The 22,882-nt window shown below is 40.1% G+C and overlaps 2 protein-coding genes across 2 annotated transcripts in view; both read left to right on the top strand.

Annotated features, from left to right (window-relative positions):
• NRAS (NRAS proto-oncogene, GTPase) overlaps window positions 1-5,263 on the top strand; it is a 27,207-nt gene extending 21,944 nt beyond the window's left edge. Inside the window, exon 8 of the mRNA XM_061410466.1 lies at window positions 5,083-5,263. The gene's annotated coding sequence lies outside the window, so the exon portion shown is untranslated. The remainder of the gene's footprint in view (window positions 1-5,082) is intronic.
• AMPD1 (adenosine monophosphate deaminase 1) overlaps window positions 1-21,872 on the top strand; it is a 22,425-nt gene extending 553 nt beyond the window's left edge. Inside the window, 15 exon segments of the mRNA XM_061410406.1 lie at window positions 872-883; window positions 5,083-5,263; window positions 7,077-7,242; window positions 10,272-10,437; window positions 13,531-13,750; window positions 14,203-14,332; window positions 15,388-15,582; window positions 15,864-15,995; window positions 16,704-16,867; window positions 18,735-18,861; window positions 19,044-19,207; window positions 20,086-20,206; window positions 20,881-21,054; window positions 21,225-21,335; window positions 21,697-21,872. Coding sequence (XP_061266390.1) covers window positions 872-883; window positions 5,083-5,263; window positions 7,077-7,242; window positions 10,272-10,437; window positions 13,531-13,750; window positions 14,203-14,332; window positions 15,388-15,582; window positions 15,864-15,995; window positions 16,704-16,867; window positions 18,735-18,861; window positions 19,044-19,207; window positions 20,086-20,206; window positions 20,881-21,054; window positions 21,225-21,335; window positions 21,697-21,855 — 2,222 coding nt within the window. The 3' untranslated portion in view covers window positions 21,856-21,872.
• The last annotated feature ends 1,010 nt before the right edge of the window (window positions 21,873-22,882 follow it).

The following is a 22,882-nucleotide window of genomic DNA, read 5'->3' on the forward strand; positions in this document are numbered from 1 at the left end:
AAAATAATAATAAAAGCCTTTTTCATTATAAAAGTAATACACGATTCATGTGAAATAAAAGAAATTTCACTGAAAAATAAAAGTGATAAACACTCATTTAGAGAAATTGGGAAATCTAGAAAAGGAGTAATTTTTTAAAAACCCACAATCCCCATCATCTAAAGATAACACTTTTAACATGTTAGTGTTTTTCTTTCAAACTATATTCTTTGCAAGTGTAAAGAATTAAAAAGCACACTCACAGTTGAGATTATATTATACATGTGACTTTGTATCCTGTTCTTTTGGCTTCACATGATAACTTAATCATTTATCATGGAAGTCTAAACATCATGTTAAATGGTTCTATAATATTTCCAATTTTCTTAACCAATCCCTAGGTTCTTTATGATTTTTTAAGTATAAATATGCTCTGACAATAATATTTGTATCTAAGTTTTTTCCACACTAAGGATTATTTCAGTAGAATAGATTCTCAGAAATAGCTGCTTGGTAGGTGTTACTTAATTGTTTACCAAGTTATCTATTTTCATTTACTTGCTACCAGCATTGTATAAGATTTTCCATCCCTCTTGATCATGTTTTTAAAAATCACATTTTACAAAGAGGACTTCTTTAAAATTATAAACATAAATTTAAAGAGAGAAGTTAGAAAGGAAAAGAAAATGAAGAAGTATATGATGACTACATCCCCAGGGTTTTCTAATGGCAGCAAGTTGTAGAAAAACGGAAGAATGAGCTCTAATAACACATCCCACCACCCCCCTTCCTTGTACCAACCTACCTATTTCTATTCCAAAGCACTGATTAGCAGCCATGATTTCTGAAAGTTGTTCACATATTTTATCTTGTTCTATTTTACTTCATACAGCTGAAGGAAAACGTGAGTATTGGGGCTATTTTCCCTGCCATTTGCCAAAGTATCAATATTTTAAGGATACTATTCTTTAATTCAGAAATATGGATATTTTTCAGCAGTGTTTAATAATGATATCATTGAAAGCCAACAAAGATTTATAATGACCATAGATCTTCCAAAGCGTAGCAAATGAACTCATGGATTTTCCTGACTCAAAAAAAAAAAAAACCTACATTTTTGAAAAAGACACTTAGACATTAGCTAAGGGGATTTACTGAGTCCTGCCTGAGTAAACCCTCTCATGGTGAATTTTTGTGATTAGATAACATAAAATCCCATTTTTAAAATAAAATTGTAACTTTTTATGTATGCTACCTTCCATCTCAAATCAGACTTGTCCTTTGACTGACTAATAGTACTCATGATGCCTCTGAGTTCCTCTGAGATGTGATGTGGCAGATGAGAGGCCTACGACCCATCTTTCCTACATATTAATAAAGCACTGCTGAGAAATAAGCATGTTTTTCTGGACCTGTTGGATGAAAAAGCAAGCATGATATTCCTTTTCTCAAGAGTCTTGCACTTCCCATGTTGATAATAATAATCCTCGACTTCTGGATAGTACTATGTAGTTTCTTGTTTAATCTTTATTAAACAAGTCTCTGAAGTTGACATTATTATTATAACATTCCTCTTTTATGATGATGAGCATTGAGGTTCCTAGTGATGGTATGATTTGCCCAAGGCCACCCAGCTGTCACAGACACTTTCCCCACTTGTAGCCCAGGGTCCCTTCTGCTTCACCACTCTTCTTGTTTCGCTCCTCTCATCTATACTCTATCTAAATGTGGATGTCCTAACCTCAAAACATTGCCACTCAGATGTTCCATTATCTCAAACATGCTCAACAAAGAACTCCACGATTATCTATACAAACCCAAGGGAGCCCATAAATTAGGTTGTCACCCAATCTTATCTACTCACCTTTTGAAATATCAGTTTCACCTTTTTCTTTCTCTAATCACCACCACTCCCTAAAGTATTTTTGGAGGGCAGAGCTCTTGAATTAGGAATCAGATTTCAGCTGTGTTACATGAAGGTAAAACAATTGGTTGATTTAGTGGAAGGAAATATCAACCGTATAATTTTTGGTGTTAATGTAAGCTACTTGTTGAGAGTAGAGTTTCTACTTTTCGACTGTCTATAGTGACTTAGGGAGATACAACCTTAGTAAAAACCAGTGTTTAAAGACATGAAACTAATAGACGTGTGCGGTCCCAAATAATGGATGCTTGTTTTGGAAGAGCCAAGTCTCGAGCAAGTAGGATTTGGTCCTTGGGGCTCTGTTGCCATACTGTACTTCCTGAGGCCTCCAACAGCTCTGCCACTGACCCATCATGACAAATCAGTTGCACACTCATCTTCATCCTCCTCCTCCTCATCATCATAGCCAACTGGCCTATTTCCATTTGCTCTCCATGGTGCATGAAGAAGTCTCTTCTGACTTCTGCTTGTCATTCATCCTTGAGGTGCATGTGCTTGCCTGTGACGCTGCGGGAGGAATGATACTATTTCTGGGGAACAGTTGGCTGTGGGATGGGGAGGCATTCTCAGGCCATCAAATGCATCTACTTAGTGTTTTGTTTGTTCCTTCGTGGATCATGGCGCTTGCCAAAACAGTAGGCATAGCATCCAATGATGCTTTTTAGTTTCAGGAAGTGCTTGAGTTTAATGAGACAAATAGATGCATGAAGTTCAGCCAACATAGTGGGCTTCTCCGTTACCCTGCTGTGACGAGCCAGGTTTGAAAACTGGCTGACCTGACTGTTAAGAGTTGGTGAAGTTATGAGTCAATCACTATCATTTCCAGTGTATGCTTCAGCCTATACTAAGCCATACCATTTATCACTTTCTTAATAACCCAAAGCTAATTCGAAATACTAAATATCTGTCTGATCAATGCTACCAAATCATATCATTCAGTTTAATCTGATGTTTTATTTTCCTTTAAAAAATGCTTTAAAAAAGCAAATTCATAGACATTATCTCACCTGATGTCACAAGAGCCTTGTAAGGTTTGTAGGTAATAGTATTGCCACTTTATAGATAAGGAAACTGAAGCAGAAGAAGGTGTAGTAATTGGTAAGTACAGAACAGTACTTGAATACATTACACTTACCTAAGTTATCATTGAAAATGTGTCATTTTGGAGACTTGTATAGATGTCAATGGGGCAAGAGTGGGGGGATCTATCTTTATGTCTGCAGTTTGCTTTGTTATTACATAAAGAATGTTTTTGTCTGCTACTATTGCTCCAAATATTTAACTATATGCCATTCTTATTTGCTCCCTGCTCTTTTCTGGAAATACCAAGAGATTTTTACAAGTATTGGGTTGACTAGAAAGTTCGTTAAGGTTTTCCCTGAGACCTTATTGGGCCACCCCAATATCAGAGGTAATGACTACTCAGATGGAAACAATTGGGTATCTGGAAAATAGAATGGAGCTTAACAGAAAAGCAGATACTTGATGGCCATCACCACCCTATTCAATAAAACTGGTTCTCTTTTCTCCTAAAAGTCTTGGGGTTATTCATTGCCAAGCCAAAGATCATTCTTCCACCCATTGTAATTACAACATGTAAAAGTAAAATTGGCATTCCGAAGATCATTTATTATGGAAGCTACATGTCCACAAGAAATGGGATTCCCAACACTGGGCAGTAAATTTTAGTGACTCCCTCCCCTGACATCACCAAGATGTGAGGATTTGAAAAAAATGAGGTTGTGATATGTGACAGCAACACAATTTCTGTCTTAGGAGGAAGAAAGGCTCTAAAGTACACATTTATTTATCAAAACTACTGATATCACTGGCTCTCTTTAGTAAGAAAACACCAAAGATCAACAACCCTACCACATCTTCATTTTACTTGTTTATTTGTCCATGCCTTGCAGCATGCAAATCTTAGTGGCTCGATGAGGGATCAAACCTGTGCCCCCTGCATTGGGAGCCCAGAGTCTTAGCCACTGGACCACCAAGGAAATCCCTCCACATCTTTAAAACCATCAGAAAAACTCTACTAACCTAATGAGAAGGACTATGCTGCAAGGTTACTATGAACTCAAACTTAGTCCCACCAGAAACAGGTGATCTTAGGTGCTAATCATATAAGAGCCCAATCCCATCTTTCAGTTCAGTTCAGCCACTCAGTCATGTCCGACTCTTTGCGACCCCATGAACTGCAGCACGCCAGGCCTCCCTGTCCATCACCAACTCCCGGAGTTCACTCAAACTCATGTGCATCGAGTTGGTGATGCCATCCAGCCATCTCATCCTCTGTCGTCCCCTTCTCCTCCTGTCCCCAATCCCTCCCAGCATCAGAGTCTTTTCCAATGAGTCAACTCTTCTCATGAGGTTGCCAAAGTACTGGAGTTTCAGCTTTAGCATCATTCCTTCCAAAGAAATCCCAGGGCTGATCTCCTTTAGAATGGACTGGTTGGATCTCCTTTCCAAGGGACTCTCAAGAGTCTTCTCCACCACCACAGTTCAAAAGCATCAATTCTTCGGCGCTCAGCCTTCACAGTCCAACTCTCACATCCATACATGACCACTGGAAAAACCATAGCCTTGACTAGATGGACCTTTGTTGGCAAAGTAATTTCTCTGCTTTTGAATATGCTATCTAGGTTGGTCATAACTTTCCTTCCAAGGAGTAAGCATCTTTTAATTTCATGGCTGCAATTCCATCTTTAAGATTCTCCTAAAGTGTGCTGTGGGCTTCCCTGGTGGCTCAGACAGTAAAGAATCTGCCTGCAATGCAGGAGATCCAGATTCAATCCCTGGGTCAGGAAGATCCCCTGAAGTAGGAAATGGCAACCCACTCCAGTATGCTTGCCTGGGAAATCCCATGGACAGAGGAGCCTGGCAGGGTATAGTCCATGGAGTCACAAAGAGTCAGACATGACTGAACGACTAATACTTTCAAAATGTGCTGTAAGAATTTGACTTGTGATTCTGAGAATGAATTTCCTAGCTACCCACACAGAAACCCACTAAAGAGAAAATAGGCATTAAGCTCCATGAAGTTTCTGGCACACTTGTCAGACAGCAGGGCAGATATGTCTCCAGGGCAGTCCTTACATGTGCCTTACATGTAGCAGAAACTGTTAGATGAATTCTGAGAAAGTGCTTGAAGACTAACACATGAAAACTTCTTCTAGCTATTGATGATGCAATGCGTAGCTTTGCTGAAAAAGTGTTTGCCTCTGAAGTCAAAGATGAGGGAGGCCGTCACGAGATTTCCCCCTTTGATGTGGATGATATCTGTCCAATTTCTCAACATGAGATGTTTGCTCACATGTTCCACCTGGAGGCTCAGTCCACCCCTACAGAAACCAGGAGGTAAGTGGTGTAAGGGGAATGCTTCGCACATTGGGACACGAGGAAGGGGAAGTGTCAGGACCAATGGTTCACTCTGAACGAAGATTCAACTTGGAGGAAAACTCTGCCAGAACTAAAAATCCCCCCCGTCCACCCAGACACACACACATACACACACACACTATACCCTAGGGCAAAGTGACAAAGACTAAAAAGAAAACAATGGCCTTCCTACCTTCATCCTCATCTGCCTTTAGTTGAAGCCTCCCTATCCACCCAAGCCCTATCCAGGTGGCTCAGTAGTAAAGAATCTGCCTGCGAATACAGGAGACATAAGAGACCTGGGTTTGATGCCTGAGTTGGGAAGATCCCCTGGAGGAGGAAATGGCAACCCACCCCAGTATTCTTGCCTGGAAAATTTCATGGACAGAGGAGCTTGGTGGTCTACAGTCCATGGGGCCGCAAAGAGTTGGATACGACTGATCACACACACATCACACACACACACATCCACCCAAGCAAGAGGAAATGATCTACCATGTGATTGTTGTGGTTATTCCAAAGCAAATGTGATGGATGCTGTCCACACATTCAATTTCCACACTATCAGTGTAGAAACTGGAACTCAAGAGCCTCATCTTCAGACTCTGTTCTTAGTCGACCTTACTGCTGTGCTTCCTGACAGGAATCCTTCCCTCCGGCCAGTCTAACCTCCTCCAGGCCTCAGGGATACAGCCCTCTATTTTCGCCCTCATGTCCTACCCATCCTATGCTTGCGACTCATGGTTACTGCCTTCCCTGAACAGATCCCTCTCCGCAAACTCTATTTTCCCTTATTTGAATCGCTCTAGTACTCACTACCTGTTGCTGTGTGCCGCAGTTTAGTCTTCAAACCTATTACTGACCACTTACTTGGAACTCCCTCCTCATAGTACTCCCCTCACTACCCCACTCCCCGCTCCCAGCCAGCTTCACTGGGAAAGATTGTTCTGCTGTCCTTCCCTTCATTGTGTGTCTTTAAGGAAAGAACAGGCTTCCCTGGTGGCTCAGCTGATAAAGAATCCACCTGCAATGCAGGAGACCTGGGTTCTATCCCTGGGTTGGGAAGATCCCCTGGAGAAGGGAAAGGCTACCCACGCCAGTATTCTGGCCTGGAGAATTCCATGGACTGTATAGTCCATGGAGTTGCAAAGAGTCGGACACGACTGGGCGACTTTCATTGTCACTCTCAAGGAAAGAACAGTAATCCACCTCCTTTAGTATCCCCTGTAGGACCTAACACAGAGTATGTATCAAAGTAGAAACTTAATGCAGACATGTTGATTTGAGGAAGTAACATTAATTAAGCAACTTATAAGTTCCAGGTATTATGCTAAGCATTTTCTAGACATTAAATCTCACAGAATTCTTATATAGTAGACATTAATACACCATTTTTTTAGATAGACAAGTTCACAGAATTTAAGGGACATGCACAAAATGGCACAGGTACTAAGTGACACGGCCTGTGCTTATGCAACACCCAGACTGGCTGTTCTGCTGGGAGTGGGCAACACCCAGACTGGCTGTTCTGCACTGTGCAGAACAGTGTCTTGCTGGGAGTCTTCTGGTATATCCCCTAAGGCCCACTATTCCCAGGTATTCAGGAAAAGAGGAAGACTTAGGTGACACCCCCTTCCATTTGGTTAGATCCTGTTCCTGACTCCCACCCTACATTGAATTTTCACTGTTCGTCCTCAAAATTGTTTCAAAATAATAAAACATCAAATTTATCACTATGAAACTCCCAATGAAGATAAAGTGAAATGTTTTTATTTTTCAATTTCAAACTCAGGAAAAGGCGCTTCTTCGGACGGAAGACTATTAGTTTGTCCGTTCCACAAACTGAAACATCGTCCACCAAACTATCCCTTATCGATGAGTACATTTCTTCGTCTCCCACCTACCAGACTGTGCCTGATTTTCAGAGAGTGCAGATCACTGGCGATTATGCCTCTGGGGTGAGTTGCTTCTTGCCTCCCAGATGTAGCTGCTGGGAGATACTCAGCTTGATTGTCTCAGCTTCTTTTCTTCCTCCCCTCCCTTTTGAAGGTGTCAGCTCACTTGCCCTTTGTTATACTTCATTATCTCATTTCAATAGCAATATGCTATGAATTCGGGAAATATTTTATTTTACTTATTTTTGGATGTGCTTGGTCTTCATTGCTTTGCACAGCTTTTCTCTAGTTGTAGCAAGCAGGAGCTACTCTTCGTAGCTGTGAGCAGGCTTATCCCTGTAGCTTCTCTTGTTGCGGAGCACAGTGTCTAGGCACTAGGGCTTCAATAGGTGCAGCACACAGGCTCAGTCGTTGCAGTTCTTTGGCTTAGATGCTCTGCGGCGTGTAGAATCTTCCCATATCAGGGATTGAACCCGTGTCCCCTGCATTGGCAAGTGGATTCTTATCCACTGTGCCATCAGGGAAGTCCAGAAAATTTTATTGAAGTATTGCTGATTCACAATGTTGTGTTAATTGCTGCTGTATAGCAAAGTGATTCATATATATATATATGAATATACTTACGAATATATATTTTTCCATTATGGTTTATCACAGGTTATTGAATATAGTTCCCTATGTTATACAGTAGGATCTTGTTGTTTACAACATGCTATGACATATTTCTATTTTGCTTTGATCATCTCACATAATTTCTCTTTATCGCATTTGCTTGCCCATGAGAATATGCAGTAGAATGTGGCTGCATATTGTGTGTTACAGAACATGTGTTACAGAAAACAGTGGACAAATTTTGGCAAAAGAACCAAAGAGAGTAGCTACTGATCTAGTCTCACTGAGGTATCATAAAGCAAGACAGGGAGCCTCAGGAAGGCATGGAGGCTCTTGGTGGAAACATGTACCCAGAGCAGACCTAGGATGGATAGAAGGGCTGCAGGTAGCATAAACCAATCAAAGAAAACAGCTCAGGAGAAAGAGAGGGAGAAGAGGAAAGAAGCGTGGAGAGACTGAGAAAAGAAGATGAGAGAGGGGTTAGAACATTCTCATGGGGTTATTGTTCTTCGACCAACTGTCCTCTCCAATTTCATTGCAGATGCTTACACAGTAGATTACTACTTGGAACAGATACTAGTATGCCACAGAGATAGTAAACTCATGTTACAAACAACTTGATCTGCCTGTCCTGTCCAGAACAGTTGTTCAATTAATAAATCTTTGCCACATGAGCTTGCAGAATCAGCATCATATTGGTGAAACTTCTGTTTAGCCATCAGTCTATGCTCCAAATATAGTTTTAATGACCAGTCCTAAGCCCTCTTATCATGTAACGGATCCACTTAATGTCAGTCCCAAGATATTTAAAAGTGACAGAGCAATCTGAGACAACCTAAAGGGGTGGGGTGGGGTGGGAGGGGAGTTTAAGAGGGAGGAGATATATATATACCTATGGCTGATTCATGTTCATGGCAGAAACCAACACAACATTGTAGAACAGTTATTCTCCAATTAAAAATAAACCAAAAAAGTGACAGAGCAATGAAATGGACACTGTTTTTATTTGTTTTCTGTGTGGTAACATGTGTGCTCTACAAGTGGCAGAAATTTTAGATGCTAGATAATTGAAATGAAATGTTTAATAGCAATTTGGAAGAGTCCAAAGTTCCATAAAACCACCAATATTAAGAGACAAACTTGATCCCTATGTGCTTGGTGGAAATGAAAACAGGAATGAAAAGAAAGAAGATGAGAAAAAGGACAAGGTTCACAGAAGGTGGGGAGTAGCTTCTCCTCCTATAAAAGCTGGAAGGCACCTGAAACCTCGGCCTAGAGTTTTTAAAGAACCAAGTATGTGGCTACACCTGTTGGCTGAAGGTGGCTAAGCTGTTGAGCTGCACTTCACCTGGTCATGGTCTGTACCTGACCATAGTCTTCACCTTCATAACTGAACAGAGAGGTAAAGGGGGGAATTAGGGTTCCCAAGGCCTCTCATCCCAGATAAACAACAATTCAATGTTATCAGTCCTTATTGCACACCTCCTCTGTGCCAGGCACTGTGCCCTAAGTGCTGAGGATGCGAAGGTGAATAAGATCCAGCTCTTGTCCTCAAGGAGCTGATAGGTAGCCTGTTAGATGGCAAAGAAACAAACATGCCCTTGGAAGCAGATCCCTTAGACCTAGTACCCCTGTCAGAATCTCTTGGCTAAGGTCAGCAGGTCTTTAAAAAGAATTCACCTGTTTAGGATCAATAGCTGGACCTCAAACCATCAGGGGCAACCTTATGTTGGGGTTGGTCCCAGAAAGTCGTCAGGCTCTCATGATGAGCATGTAATGATTTCAAATTACAACTTCTTGGGCATGCCAGGCCTGGCTGGGAGTCAGGTATGGGGCAAGAGAAATAGACCAGTTTAGGAAATTTGCTGCAGTTCTAAGAAATTTTTACTCTAGAATCTTTCTATTTGTAATTCCAGATTAAATTCTCTTTGAAACCATCCCAAAGAATGAGTTCTTACAGGATGATGCTCTGTCTCTAGCTACAGAAGGCAGTGTGTGCATGGCAGGGTTTGAAGGCCATGTGACACCTTATTCCTCCCCCAGTATTTCCCACACTGACCAGCAAGTGGTTTGAGTTCTCAAGTTTGACCAACTTTGTCTTTCAATTGAGGTACTATCTTCAGAAATGCATACTTAAAATGTTTGTTTGTCACCGGGAAGAAGTATTTTCCATGTTAGAATGGGTTCTTTTCATCATATTTGTTGGATGATTGCTTATATCTAACAAAAACCAAAAACAAACACAGGACTTCAAGGAAAGACTCATAGGACAGATATGTCTTGGTAGAAATAGAAGAGCTAGAAGAACTTCTGAACCTGCTCCTGGAGGGAGACCCAGGGTCCAAGTCAAGTGAGAAGCAGCTGGGTGGGCAGGGGAGGCTCAGCAGGGCCAGCTCACCAGGAGAGCTGGAAGATGCCAAAGACAAGCTTTACCCACTTCTGCAATTTTTATAGGTGCTACTCTGAAATTTTCTTGGTAGGTTACAGTTGAAGATTTTGAAATGGTTTGCAAAGGTCTTTATCGGGCATTGTGTATACGGGAGAAGTATATGCAGAAGTCATTTCAGAGGTTTCCAAAAACCCCTTCCAAGTACCTGAGGAACATTGACGGTGAGGCTTGGGTAGAAAAAGAGAACTTCTATCCAGGTAAGTAATTTTCTTATATAATTTCTGGAATATAGTTTGAGGTTTAACTTGTTATTGTTCAGTCGCTCAGTCATGTCCAACTCTGTGACCCCATGGACTGTAGCCCACCAGGCTCTTTTGTCCATGGGATTTCCCAGGCAAGAATATTGGAATGGGTTGCTCTTTCCTTCTTCAGGAGATCTTCCTGGATCAGGAATCAAACCCAAGTCTCTTGCATTGGCAAGCAGATTCTTCACCACCAAGCCACCAGGAAAGCCCTTAGGTTTAACTGCTGCTGCTGCTGCTAAGTCGCTTTAGTCGTGTCTGACTCTGTGTGACCCCATAGATGGTAGCCCACCAGGCTTCCCCGTCCCTGGGATTCTCCAGGCAAGAACACTGGAGTGGGTTGCCATTTCCTTCTCCAATGCATAAAAGTGAAAAGTGAAAGTGAAGTCACTCAGTTGTGTCCGACTCTAGCGACCCCATGGACTGCAGCCTACCGGGCTCCTCCATCCATGGGATTTTCTAGGCAAAAGTACTGGAGTGGGGTGCCATTGCCTTCTCCGTAGGTTTAACTACTAATGATTAAATATGCTCCCATGGTTTTAAGTCTAAACCATAAGTTCATGGTTTATAAACTTAAGGTTATAAGTATAAACAGTTAGAAGTATCATAGTCATCTTCAGCTCCATCCTCTCTTCTGCCCCAAAATGCCCAATTATCTGATTCAGTCTGTATAATATCTCTCAGAAACTCCTCTTTTCACCATTCCCCAAGCCTAAATTTAGGCCCATATTTCTCTTTGTCTGGATCATTGCAGTGGCTTCCTAATTACTCTGTTAAATGCTAATCTTGTTCTCTCTCAGTTCATCCTCATTTTGGTACCAGTTACTATAACACAAATCTGAGCACATCCTTCTCCTGACAAAAGTCTTTAATGCCTCCCCCAACAAAGTTAAGTCCAGTCTTTAGACTGGCATTCAAGGCCTACCACCACATCTGGCTTTCTTCTGTTTTTTTTTTTTTTTTAATTAAACAAAAAATTTTTTTTGGCCATGCTGCACAGCATGTGGGATCTTAGTTCCCCAGTCAGGAATCAAATCCATATGCCCCCTGCAAGTGTGGAGTCTTCCTTAACAACTGGACTGCCAGGAAAGTATATATCTTTTATTTGTCTATTACTTATTTATTTTTGGACTTTCACACTCAATCTATTTATAAACTTACCTTCTTTACTCCTTTGAACTTTTTGTTCTGGTTGGAAGCCACTTAGTCCAGCACATTCCTGTGCCTGTACTGTTTCCATGCTGTTCCCTGTGCCCACTGCCCTTCCCTTCACTTTTCTACTATGTGTCCACATATCCAGATCCAATGTCATCCTTCAAGGTACTGCCCAAATGTGATCATTTCCTGCCTTCCTCTGACCTCTGGATAAAAATAATGCTATTGACTTTCCATAGCATTTTATTTACATGTCTCATTTTTTACTTTCTGTCTAGTATTAAGTACATATTTAAACATAATCAAATTTTAATAATTTCACAATTTAATAATTTCCATAGTATATCATAATTTATGTAATCAATTCCTATTTTTAAGCTCTTACATTTCCAACTTTTAAAAATTTACTTCCAACAAGGTTACAATAAGCATCTTTATCATTAATAAATCATCTTTGTGTAGTTGCTTTTTATCTTTAGGATTAAGCTTCTAGAATTGAAATTTCAGATGAGGCAAATATTTAAGGTTTTTTAACTATCAAACTATGTTGTTAAAGATTTCCAGTTCTAGAACCTCCTCTCCTTAATTCCTTTTATTATTAAAATCATATTAAACGTGTGTCCAGTTTGATAACTGGATTGGTTTGTTCATCTTCTATAATATTGACATTTAGGTTGCTTATCTCACCTTTGTTTCTCCTAAATTATATTTTATATCTCTAGTATATTTAAGTGTAAGTATTTGAAAGTTGATATTTGACACAGTAATGTACTATTTTATTTCGTGTTCCTTATCTCTCAGCTTTGTATAGAAAATATGCAAGCTTTTTCTTTCTATATTATTTTTCTTACTCTGACCTTTTAGTCATCACTTGCAAACAGCAGATTTTCTGATGCCTTGGACACATATTTATTTAAAGTAAAAGGAGTGCTCTAAAGGCTATAACAATGTGGAATTTGTCCTCAGCTTTCTGAGGTTGAAATTGTTAGCCGTGGAAAGAAGGGGACTTTCATCCACATTATCCCTTCTCAAATCCTTTAGCAAAAATTGCATGTGCTTTACAAGATGGAAAATATAAGTATAATAAGAATTACGTTTAGAATTTATTTTATATCTCCATTTGTATTAAAACCACTCTAGATGGAGAACAAAGGATTTTAGGGCAGGGAGACTATTTTGCATGATACTATGAGAGCAGATACATGTTATTATTCATTTGTTAAAATTCATAGAATGTGCACTACCAAGAGTGATCCCTAAGGTAAGCACTCTGGACTTTGGATGATAATAATGTGTCAGTGTAGGTTTGTTGATTCTAACAAATGTACCATTCTGACTGAAAATGTTGATAGTGGAAAAAGCTATGCACGTGTGAGGATAGGGGTATATGAGGACTCTGCACTTGGTGCTCAATTTTGCTGTGAACCTAAAACCACTCTAAAAAATTAAGTCTATTAAAAAATAGCCATTCTAAATAAAGACTGATAGAGACAGTTTAAATAAAGGAAAAGTCCAAATTCTACTTTTTAACTCTATTTTTATTTCTGTGCAATCATTTCATATGTTAATAAAATACTCTATCAGGAAGACTTTGGTAAACAACTTTATTAAATAATTAAAATGATTTGTAAGTAGTATAGCAAATTAAACAGCATTCTAAAGAACTTGAAAATCATTTTTGCACTAGAGAAAATGTTAGGCTTATTTTATACTACTAAATTAGTCACATTTGAAAAATAATGTAAACATGAACTTTAGCTTAGCTTTGGATAATTACAACTTAATGACGTACAGAATTGCAAACAAATGAAATCTTATAGTATTTAACTGGCTATTTTTATGTGGTTATTCATTCTATATGCTGATATATTATTGTGTATTTTATTGAAAAAGTCTTTACCCCTCCTATGAAGAAGGGAGAAGACCCTTTCCGAACAGATAACCTCCCAGAAAACCTGGGTTATCAGCTCAAAATGAAGGATGGTGTGGTTTATGTCTATCCTAACGAAGAAGCAGCCAGCAAAGATGAGCCCAAGCCACTTCCTTACCCAAATCTGGACACCTTCTTAGATGATATGAACTTTTTACTTGCTTTAATTGCCCAAGGACCTGTGTAAGTGTTAAGACCTAAACTACTGCTACTGTTACTACTACTGATGGTAAGACTAAGGATTTAAGAGCTTACTATGTTCAAACACGCATTAAACGCTTCATGTGCGTTATTTCTTTCACTCTTAATAATCATTGTATGAGGTGGATATTTTTTATAACTCTAAATTTATAAGCTGAGACTTTGATGAGTTAGGTAATTTGCCCAAAGTCACACAGGTGGCTAAGCCAGGATTTGAACCCAAATCTTCCCTCATTGTTACTTATGTCCAACCTTGATGAAAAGATTAAGTCCTTGGAGCCCAACGCTTTTCAAATTAATGCAGAATAAGTCAGTTCCATTTGGAAACAAACATAATTGTTTATGGTAAAGGTGATAAGGGTACTGATGGTTTTGAAATTGTGTTCCTTAAATGTCTGCAATTTTTTACAATTATGTGATTTAATTTTTCACAGTAAGACCTATACCCATCGGCGCTTGAAGTTTCTTTCCTCCAAGTTCCAGGTCCATCAGATGCTCAACGAGATGGATGAGTTGAAGGAGCTGAAGAACAACCCCCACCGGGATTTTTACAACTGCAGAAAGGTAAACATGTTTGCTGCTCAGAGATCATTCCTGGACAAAAACATTAATGCAGTTATTTCTTGAACAGGATAAGAAAGATACTGTTTTTCTGATTAATATAAAATTTCTACAGATTCAGTGGAATTTAGTGAAAGCAAATAGATTATGTCTAAAAGATGCAAATGCCTTTCCTACTGTTTTCCACAGACAGGATTACCACATTATTGCCATAAAAGTTATACTTGTCATCAACAACAAAAATAACAAAAACAAATAAAACCTCAAAAGCCACTCTTCTAGGATTTAGAAGGCATTCATTCTAGTCTTTTTCCTTCTACTTCCTGACTGTAAAACATTGGGGGAAGTGATTAAGTATTTGTGAGTTTTGGTTCCCTCATTTGTAAAATTGGAAAATATATCTGCTCAATCTAGCTCACAGGAGGATTGTGAATATCAAATGATCCAAACCTTGAGGAAAACTAATCAACTAGAAACATTTTGAAGATGTACTCTGATCATTTAAATGATTGCAAGGACGTGGGGGTAGGAAATATATGAACAGAGATTTGGGACCAAATCGTGGCTCTGTCATCCGTATAAGCTTGGGCAAATTGCTTAATCTATCAAAACTTCCACTTATAAAAATTGTTCTTATAAAAGTACCTAACTCATAAGTGTCATCTCTGTACCATGGATGCATTATTTCAATCCTTTCTCCCCTTGGGGCTGAAAACTCTGGCAACTAGTTCACTTCTGGCTGTGTCTCAGGGGTGGAAAATTGTCCCCAAGAATTTTGTGTGGATCAAATGTACGAAGTAAATTGGATATTACAGATATGCAAGAGAAGCAGGCAATATTATTTCATCCAGCCTAAACGTTCACATTCTTACAAGGGCACAAAAAGGTGCTATGTGTTCATTGTTGCTTGACCACCTATACCAACTGTCAGGTCACACCCCTATCATTTACTCCTTTCTCTTAGCACAGCGGGATTTGTGGGCACTGTAGCCTCTAACAGAGCAGCATAACGAAGCATTACAGATTGTTGGTTTTTCTTGACCTGAATGTACACACAGGTGGACACTCATATCCATGCAGCTGCTTGTATGAACCAGAAACATCTACTGCGCTTTATTAAGAAATCTTACCAAATTGATGCTGACAGAGTGGTCTATAGCACCAAGGAGAAAAATCTGACCCTAAAGGAACTTTTTGCTAAATTAAAAATGCATCCCTACGACCTGACTGTTGATTCTCTGGATGTTCATGCTGTAAGTCGATGATGTCAGTTTCATCTAATACTCAGAACCCACGTGCATTTCTCCTACAAACACTCCCTTCTCAGAGCTTTAACCATGTGGGCTTACCATGCTGACAGAAAGAACCCATGCACAATTTCAAGGTTCTCTCATTGTCAGCTATCCTGTATTCCATTCTTGGAGCCCGAGCCCTTCCCCTCATACCACGCCCTGGTTCCTTGCAGTCATTCCCTAACTCTCTGTGTCCACGCAGCTCTCATAAGGATACACTTGTGTTCTGTTTCCTGATGCAGGGACGTCAGACTTTCCAGCGTTTTGATAAATTCAATGACAAATACAATCCCGTAGGAGCAAGTGAGCTACGGGACCTCTACCTGAAGACAGACAATTACATTAATGGGGAATATTTTGCCACTATCATCAAGGTGAGGGGGAACCAGCCAGATCTACGGTACCTGGCCTGATTCTTGGGGAGGGGGAAGAAGAAAGGGAGGGAAGGAAGAAGGAAGGGGGGAAGGAAGCAGGGGAGAAGAAGGGGAAGGAGAGAGGAGGCGGAGGGAGAGTGCTGTCACTTGGGTCAGGCACTACCCAAACGAATGGCATCATTTCTTGTGAAACATCCACTGTAATGACATTTGAAGGCCTTGATTCCTAGGACAGAGAAGCTGAGGGTGTGAATTTGGGATTAAGGACCTGGTTCTTCTAGACTTTTGGAGTTGTAATTTCGGGAAGAGTCAGGATCAGAACCCACCCTGATCTTCATGACACTTGAACATTAAGAGGCAGGAATGACAGATGCAGTTGGGAGATGTGTGTTTTGGGAGATAAGGGTCATATGAAAGTTGAATTTGTTTGCAGCAGTGCCTTGGGATTGCATCATCTGCAGTCTGACGCTTTCTGTCTGTGGAGTCCATCAGGTCCCATCAGTCTTTCACTGCAACTAGACGCCCCTCACCTCTCGGTCTCCTTAAATCTTAACCTTGATAGTTTTCCTCTGACTTCCTTTCTCATAACCTCTGTTCTTCTTAGGACCTCTAGGTCCTAAGAAGTTTCCTCTCCCTAGACCCCTAAGGTTCCTCTCACTAGACCCCACAGGTATAGACTCCTGAGAGACTCCTCTCTTGGCTTTGCAGGAGGTAGGTGCAGACTTGGTGGAGGCCAAGTACCAGCATGCTGAGCCCCGCTTGTCCATCTATGGCCGCAGTCCTGAGGAGTGGAGCAAACTCTCCACCTGGTTCGTCCAAAACCGCGTCTACTGCCCCAACATGACATGGATGATCCAGGTCCCCAGGATCTAGTACGTAACCGCTCACTGGAAACCCTAACGCCTGCTTCATCCCACCTGCCCTCACCTCCTCCACACGAACAAAGAACAGGCAGCACATCTGGACAGATACAAGCTTTGTTGACAGCACTCAGTGCTGGGTCTCCAGAGGGTGCCTGTTTTTGTCCACTCTAGGTTTAGCACTTTTAATCACAGACAGGAGTTAGGAAGATCATTTCAGTTCAGTTTTCTAACCAGGTTGTTTTTTTAAACAGGGCACTTGATGCAGATCACAAAATAACTTACTAAGAATGATTAAAACTTAGCTAGGAGAAAAACTACATACACTTTAGTATACGTTTTCTTTCTCTTGGTCCTCTTCTCTGTGTCCAGCTCCTTCTTTCCCAAGCACGTCTGTACTGGGGTGTAGCTTTCTTGTATCAGAACTTCAACTACTGTCTTCTGATTATCTTATCTACGAGTGCTCAAGTTCTCCATAATCAATGAATATTTATCAATGGTATTATCACCTGCTGATTACTCATTCCCTTCAGGAATATTCATATCCCTTATTTTCTATCTAACTTAAGTGTTGATGTATTGTCTGGCCATCTGCCTCTGTGTTCTGTGTGCCCTGTGACAATGTAAGAGCTTTATCCTCTCTCTTTAGCCAAAAAAAAAAAAAAGGAACACTTTAAAAAATTGTTGTTTATTATTTTATTTTTGGTTCCTCTGGGTCTTCGTTGCTCTGTGTGGGCTTTCTCCAGGTGCAGAGAGCAAGGGCTACTCTCTAGTTGCAGTGCGTGGGCTTCTCACTGGAATGGCTTCTCTTGCGGCAGAGCACAGGTTCTAGAACACGTGGTCTTCAGCAGTTGCAGCATGTGGGCTCAGTAGTTGTGGCACATGGACTTAGTTGCCCCAAGGCATGTGGAATCTTCCTGGCCAGGGATTAAACCTGTGCCCCCTGCATTGGCAGGTGAATTCTCATTCACTGTACCACCAGGGAAGTCCCAAAAGAGTAACTTTTTGAATGGAGTAAAACTTCCTATCTAATATCATTAAGACAGAGAGGCAGTAAAGTGTGGTGGTTAGAAGCATGGGCCCTGGCCCTGGGCTTGGCTATACTTGAATCATGACTCTACCAGTTACTAGCTGTGTGACCTTTGGCAAGTTTCATGACCTCTCTGTGCCTTAGTTTCATCATCTTTAAAATGGGGTCATAAGGGTATTTAATTTATTGTGTTGTTATGAGGATTAAATTAGCTAATACTTCTGACCACTCAAAAGAGTGGGTGGCAAATACTGAGTGCTGTATAAGAGTTTGTTAGATTGCCTCTGGCTACAGCACATCAGAGGTGTTCTTGATAAAGTGTTTCATGTTCACCATCTTGTATACCACACACAAAAAAATCATTGACCCTTTCATGACATAGTTCCCATGTTCTTCATTCTCTACCTGGCCTTAGCTGTGAGGATTTAAATTTTTTTTTTTTTTTTTACCACAGAGCATTCATAGAAGATACAGTATAGGTTCATGTGGTCCAGCAAGAAATTTATACCTCCTATGCCAAAACTAAGGTCCCCTGGAGAAGGAAATGGCAACCCTCTCTAGTATTCTTGCCTGGGAAATCCCATGGACAGCTGAGCCTGGTGGGCTACAGTCCTGAGGGGTCACAAAAGAGTTAGACACAACTTAGAGACTAAACAACAACAAATGTCAAACCCAAACTGCATCCTTCTTTATGGGTAACCAAGAAGAAGGTACCAGGTGGACCTAAGATGGAAACACTAGGTCTTTTCTTAAACAAGGCATTTGGCCCTTTGCTTGTCTTTGGCCTTTGCTTTGAACTATCAGTCCCAAAATCTTCTCCTCCTAAATTCTCTTCATTCCTGCCTCTAGTGATGTGTTCCGATCTAAGAACTTCCTTCCACACTTTGGAAAGATGTTGGAGAATATTTTCATGCCAGTGTTTGAAGCCACCATCAACCCTCAGGCTCACCCAGACCTCAGTGTTTTCCTCAAGCACGTAAGCATGACCCTGTGGGCCTTCCTAAAGCTGCACAGGAACCAGCCTGCGTACCTAGCTGTGATGAATTCTTGATGCTTATCTCTGACATTTGGTCCTTGCCTCCGGGAGCCAAAAGTCTGTCTGAGGGCCGGGTCTCTGCTTTCAGACTAAATCCACCGCCTGTTCATTTTTCCTGACAGATTACAGGCTTCGACAGTGTAGATGATGAGTCCAAACACAGCGGCCACATGTTCTCCTCCAAGAGCCCTAAGCCCCAGGACTGGACCATGGAAAAGAACCCATCTTACACTTACTATACCTACTACATGTATTCAAACATCATGGTGCTCAACAGCCTGAGAAAGTAAGTAGATGAGAACTGGAAGGAGAATCTATCTGACACACTTCTTTCCTCATACACTGGCACCCTCGGTGGTTGAGGGATGCTGCCACTTGGCCCAGAGAAGAAATTTCTTTCCCTTGACTTTTTCTTCAGTTTCCTTACTTATTTGAGGAGGGGGGATGGACATTTTGGAGTCTTCAGTAACTTTCACAATTCCTTTTCTTTGGAAGTTTAGGAATCTACACTTATCACTGTGCAATTTATGATAAAATTGCATACTTTTTGCCCATCTTGGTATATCTGAGCAAGGAAGAAATATAGGACTATTATAAGGGAGTTTTCTGGAAACCTTTCCCCGCTAAAGTGTGAGTAGCAGAAAAAATGACATGGTGATATTGGTAAACTTTTGGTGGTAACTCAAGATGTTTCTGTTCAGGTAATCAAATCTTAACTTTCCTCCATAACCTCATATCCTATATTGCCTCTTTTCCCAAAAACTCTGTGTTTTAGGAAGAGGTTTGGGGCTTCCCAGGTGGCTCAGTGGTAAAGAATCTGCCTGTCAATGTAGGAGATGCAGGTTCGATTTCTGGGTTGGGAAGATCCCGTGGAGGAAGAAACGGCAACCCACTCCAGTATTCTTGCCTGGAAAACCCCCGTGGACAGAGAAGCCTGGTGGGCCACAGTCCATGGGGTTGTAAAGAGTCGGACATGACTGAGTGACAAAACAGCAAAGATTATGCATTGGAATTGTCTGGTTTGCTGAATCCTTTGGATGCCCCCACTTCCTTTCAGAGTGTTAATTTTTCCTACCAGATTTTCTGTAAATCACTTTAGGCCCAGAATGGTTGTCAGGTTCTGGTCAGTCACCTGTGATTCCTATAATAACTCCATCTCCCTAGGGAACGAGGCATGAACACGTTTCTGTTCCGACCTCATTGTGGGGAAGCTGGAGCTCTCACTCATCTCATGACAGCGTTCATGACAGCAGATAACATCTCTCATGGCCTGAATTTAAAAAAGGTGAGTTGAAAAAAAAAAAAAAAGGTGAGTTGGAGGCTCTCTTCTCAACCTGAACTTTTATGTGGGAGCAAGAGGGATAGCTTTTTTCCTCCTTATCATTTTGTCACAAGTCATTATCAACACTGGAATCAAAATAAAGGAGAGCAAAAAATATTTTTGAGATTATTTACTGCATTTCATTTTACAGAGGCCTGGAGAAGTAAAGGAACTTGCTCAAGATTACCTAGCTAGTCAGTGTCAGGGAGGGGTTAATGCAAATCTTCGGACTTTTACTTTAGAGTTCTGACAAGGGATAAATGCGAGGCAGGTTGGCCTACCTTCAACTGGTTTTTGCCAGATTTCATGTTGTAGCATGTTTCGAAATGCCTCTTGTGAGAGTCAGAACTTTCTTGTAGAGAAAAAAAGTTTCACGGTGAATTCTTTTGCCTAAGATAGACCATTAACTTAGACAATTAAACAATCTGGTTTGACTCAATGCTTCTGAAAACTGATCTCATAAATTTATTCTAAATAGTATTTACATTTAAAAACTATTCTTTTATACAACAGTATTTAAAGAATAGGTGATAATTTTGTTGAAAGCCAAAATCTGAAGTAGATCATGGGGTTTTAACATTTCTAGTTTGCATACCTTTTCCAATATTTTAAAATTTTTTTTCACTTTTCCTTTTCAGAGTCCTGTGTTACAGTACTTGTTTTTCTTAGCCCAGATTCCCATCGCTATGTCGCCATTAAGTAACAACAGCTTATTTCTAGAATACGCCCGAAATCCTTTTTTAGATTTCCTCCAGAAAGGGCTAATGATCTCACTGTCTACAGATGACCCAATGCAATTCCACTTCACCAAGGTACACATATGGAATTTTGAGCAATTAAAGTATATTTTGCTGAACTGTTATTTACCGTCTAGAATTTTAAAGTTGAATCAATGATATTTCACTATTCTTTTGTGCAGGATGTGTGTTATTTCTTTTAATGCATCCCTTTTTCTTTCCCTCTTTTAAATAAATAACCCAAGGAGCCCCTAATGGAAGAATATGCCATTGCTGCACAAGTCTTCAAGCTGAGTACCTGTGATATGTGTGAAGTGGCAAGAAACAGTGTTCTGCAATGTGGAATTTCTCATCAGGTAGACCTGCCTTTGACTGATTATCCTTCTGAGTCTGGAATTTGGTGACCTGAATATTGAAAAATTAGTTGAAGAAACACTTGTTGAAAAATTATTTCAGGAATCATGTGCAGTTACTAGGGACAGGGTCTAGAAAGAATTATTCTTTCTCTCTGGCCAGGACCTGTGGGCAAGGAAGATAAAATACACTTATTTCTCAGCAGACCATGCACATTGAGGCACTGGATGAGTGTGCTTAGTGGTTTATTGTTTTCCTCTTGCCTGCAGCTAATATAAGGAAGGAACCTTGTGGAGGATGTAATTATTGTCCATATCAGGGTAAAAAGTGACAACAATCATTCTGTTTCCTTTTTTCTTATAGGAGAAAGCAAGATTTCTGGGCAACAATTACCTTGAAGAAGGCCCTGCTGGAAATGATATCCGAAAGACAAATGTGGCCCAAATCCGCATGGCCTATCGCTATGAAACCTGGTGTTATGAACTTAATTTAATTGCTGAAGGGATTAAATCAGGAGAATAAAACAAACAAAATAATGACATGGGTGAGATTTTCATTGTAAGGTATAAATAGCAATGGTTACTAGTTATCAAATCCCTATTATAAGCCAAAGATTGCATTAGATATTGACATTATTTCATTTAATGCTTTGCACAACTTTATAGATATTATTGTCCCCATTTTGGGGAAGATAAGTAAACTGAGATTAGTGACCTATATAAAGATATACCTAGGAAGAGGTAGCAATGGAAACCTGGGTTTGTCTGACTCTAGAGTCATGACTTTCAGGCAAAATAGTTATTAAGGCAAGGCAAAAATACAAGCAAATGATTAGTTATAGGGAGAATGCAGGCTTTTGGTTTACAGAATGGAACTTGCTAAAGGCATTTAGACCACTGAAAAGTCCTTTTGACAGGATACAGCTGAAGAGTGACTTTCTTAGACAAAAACAGAAGTGGTGTAACCCAATATAGAAAATCTGTAATTATGAGTTGTTACGGAGAATTTATCTTACAAAATGATTCTTAGTTTTAAGAATGTAATTCACAATTAAGTTATACTCAGCAGTAGTGGTACATTTTAAATGACTTTATTTACCAAAAGAAAAGTTACATGTGTAACTTTTTAGAATCATTCCTGTTACTCAAGGTCAAGTGGAATTCCTATTAACCAGACTATACTTCTATACACACACAGTTGTGTTGCCATCTAGTGGTTGGGCTGATAACTTCATTCACCTTATTCAATAAACAATTACTGACCAAACATCTAAAATATCAGTCTGGTACATACCTAGACAGCAAAGGTATAAGGAATAAGATCTCATTCTTTTATAGACTACAACTAGTATAAAACTGTTCACAGCATGAAGTTACAGCATGAGTAGGTACAAATGTGAAAAGGAACATTTTGTGAAATATCTTAGAAAATAAAGACATTTCAAAAGGAAAAAAAAAATTAAAAGCAAATTCCTATATGCTTCCACATTCTGTACAAGTGGTCCTAAGCATAGGTGTGATTCCAACAACATGTTTGTACTAGCCCTGGT

This window comes from Bos javanicus, chromosome 3 (assembly GCF_032452875.1).
Source record: "Bos javanicus breed banteng chromosome 3, ARS-OSU_banteng_1.0, whole genome shotgun sequence".
Lineage (NCBI taxonomy): Eukaryota > Metazoa > Chordata > Mammalia > Artiodactyla > Bovidae > Bos > Bos javanicus.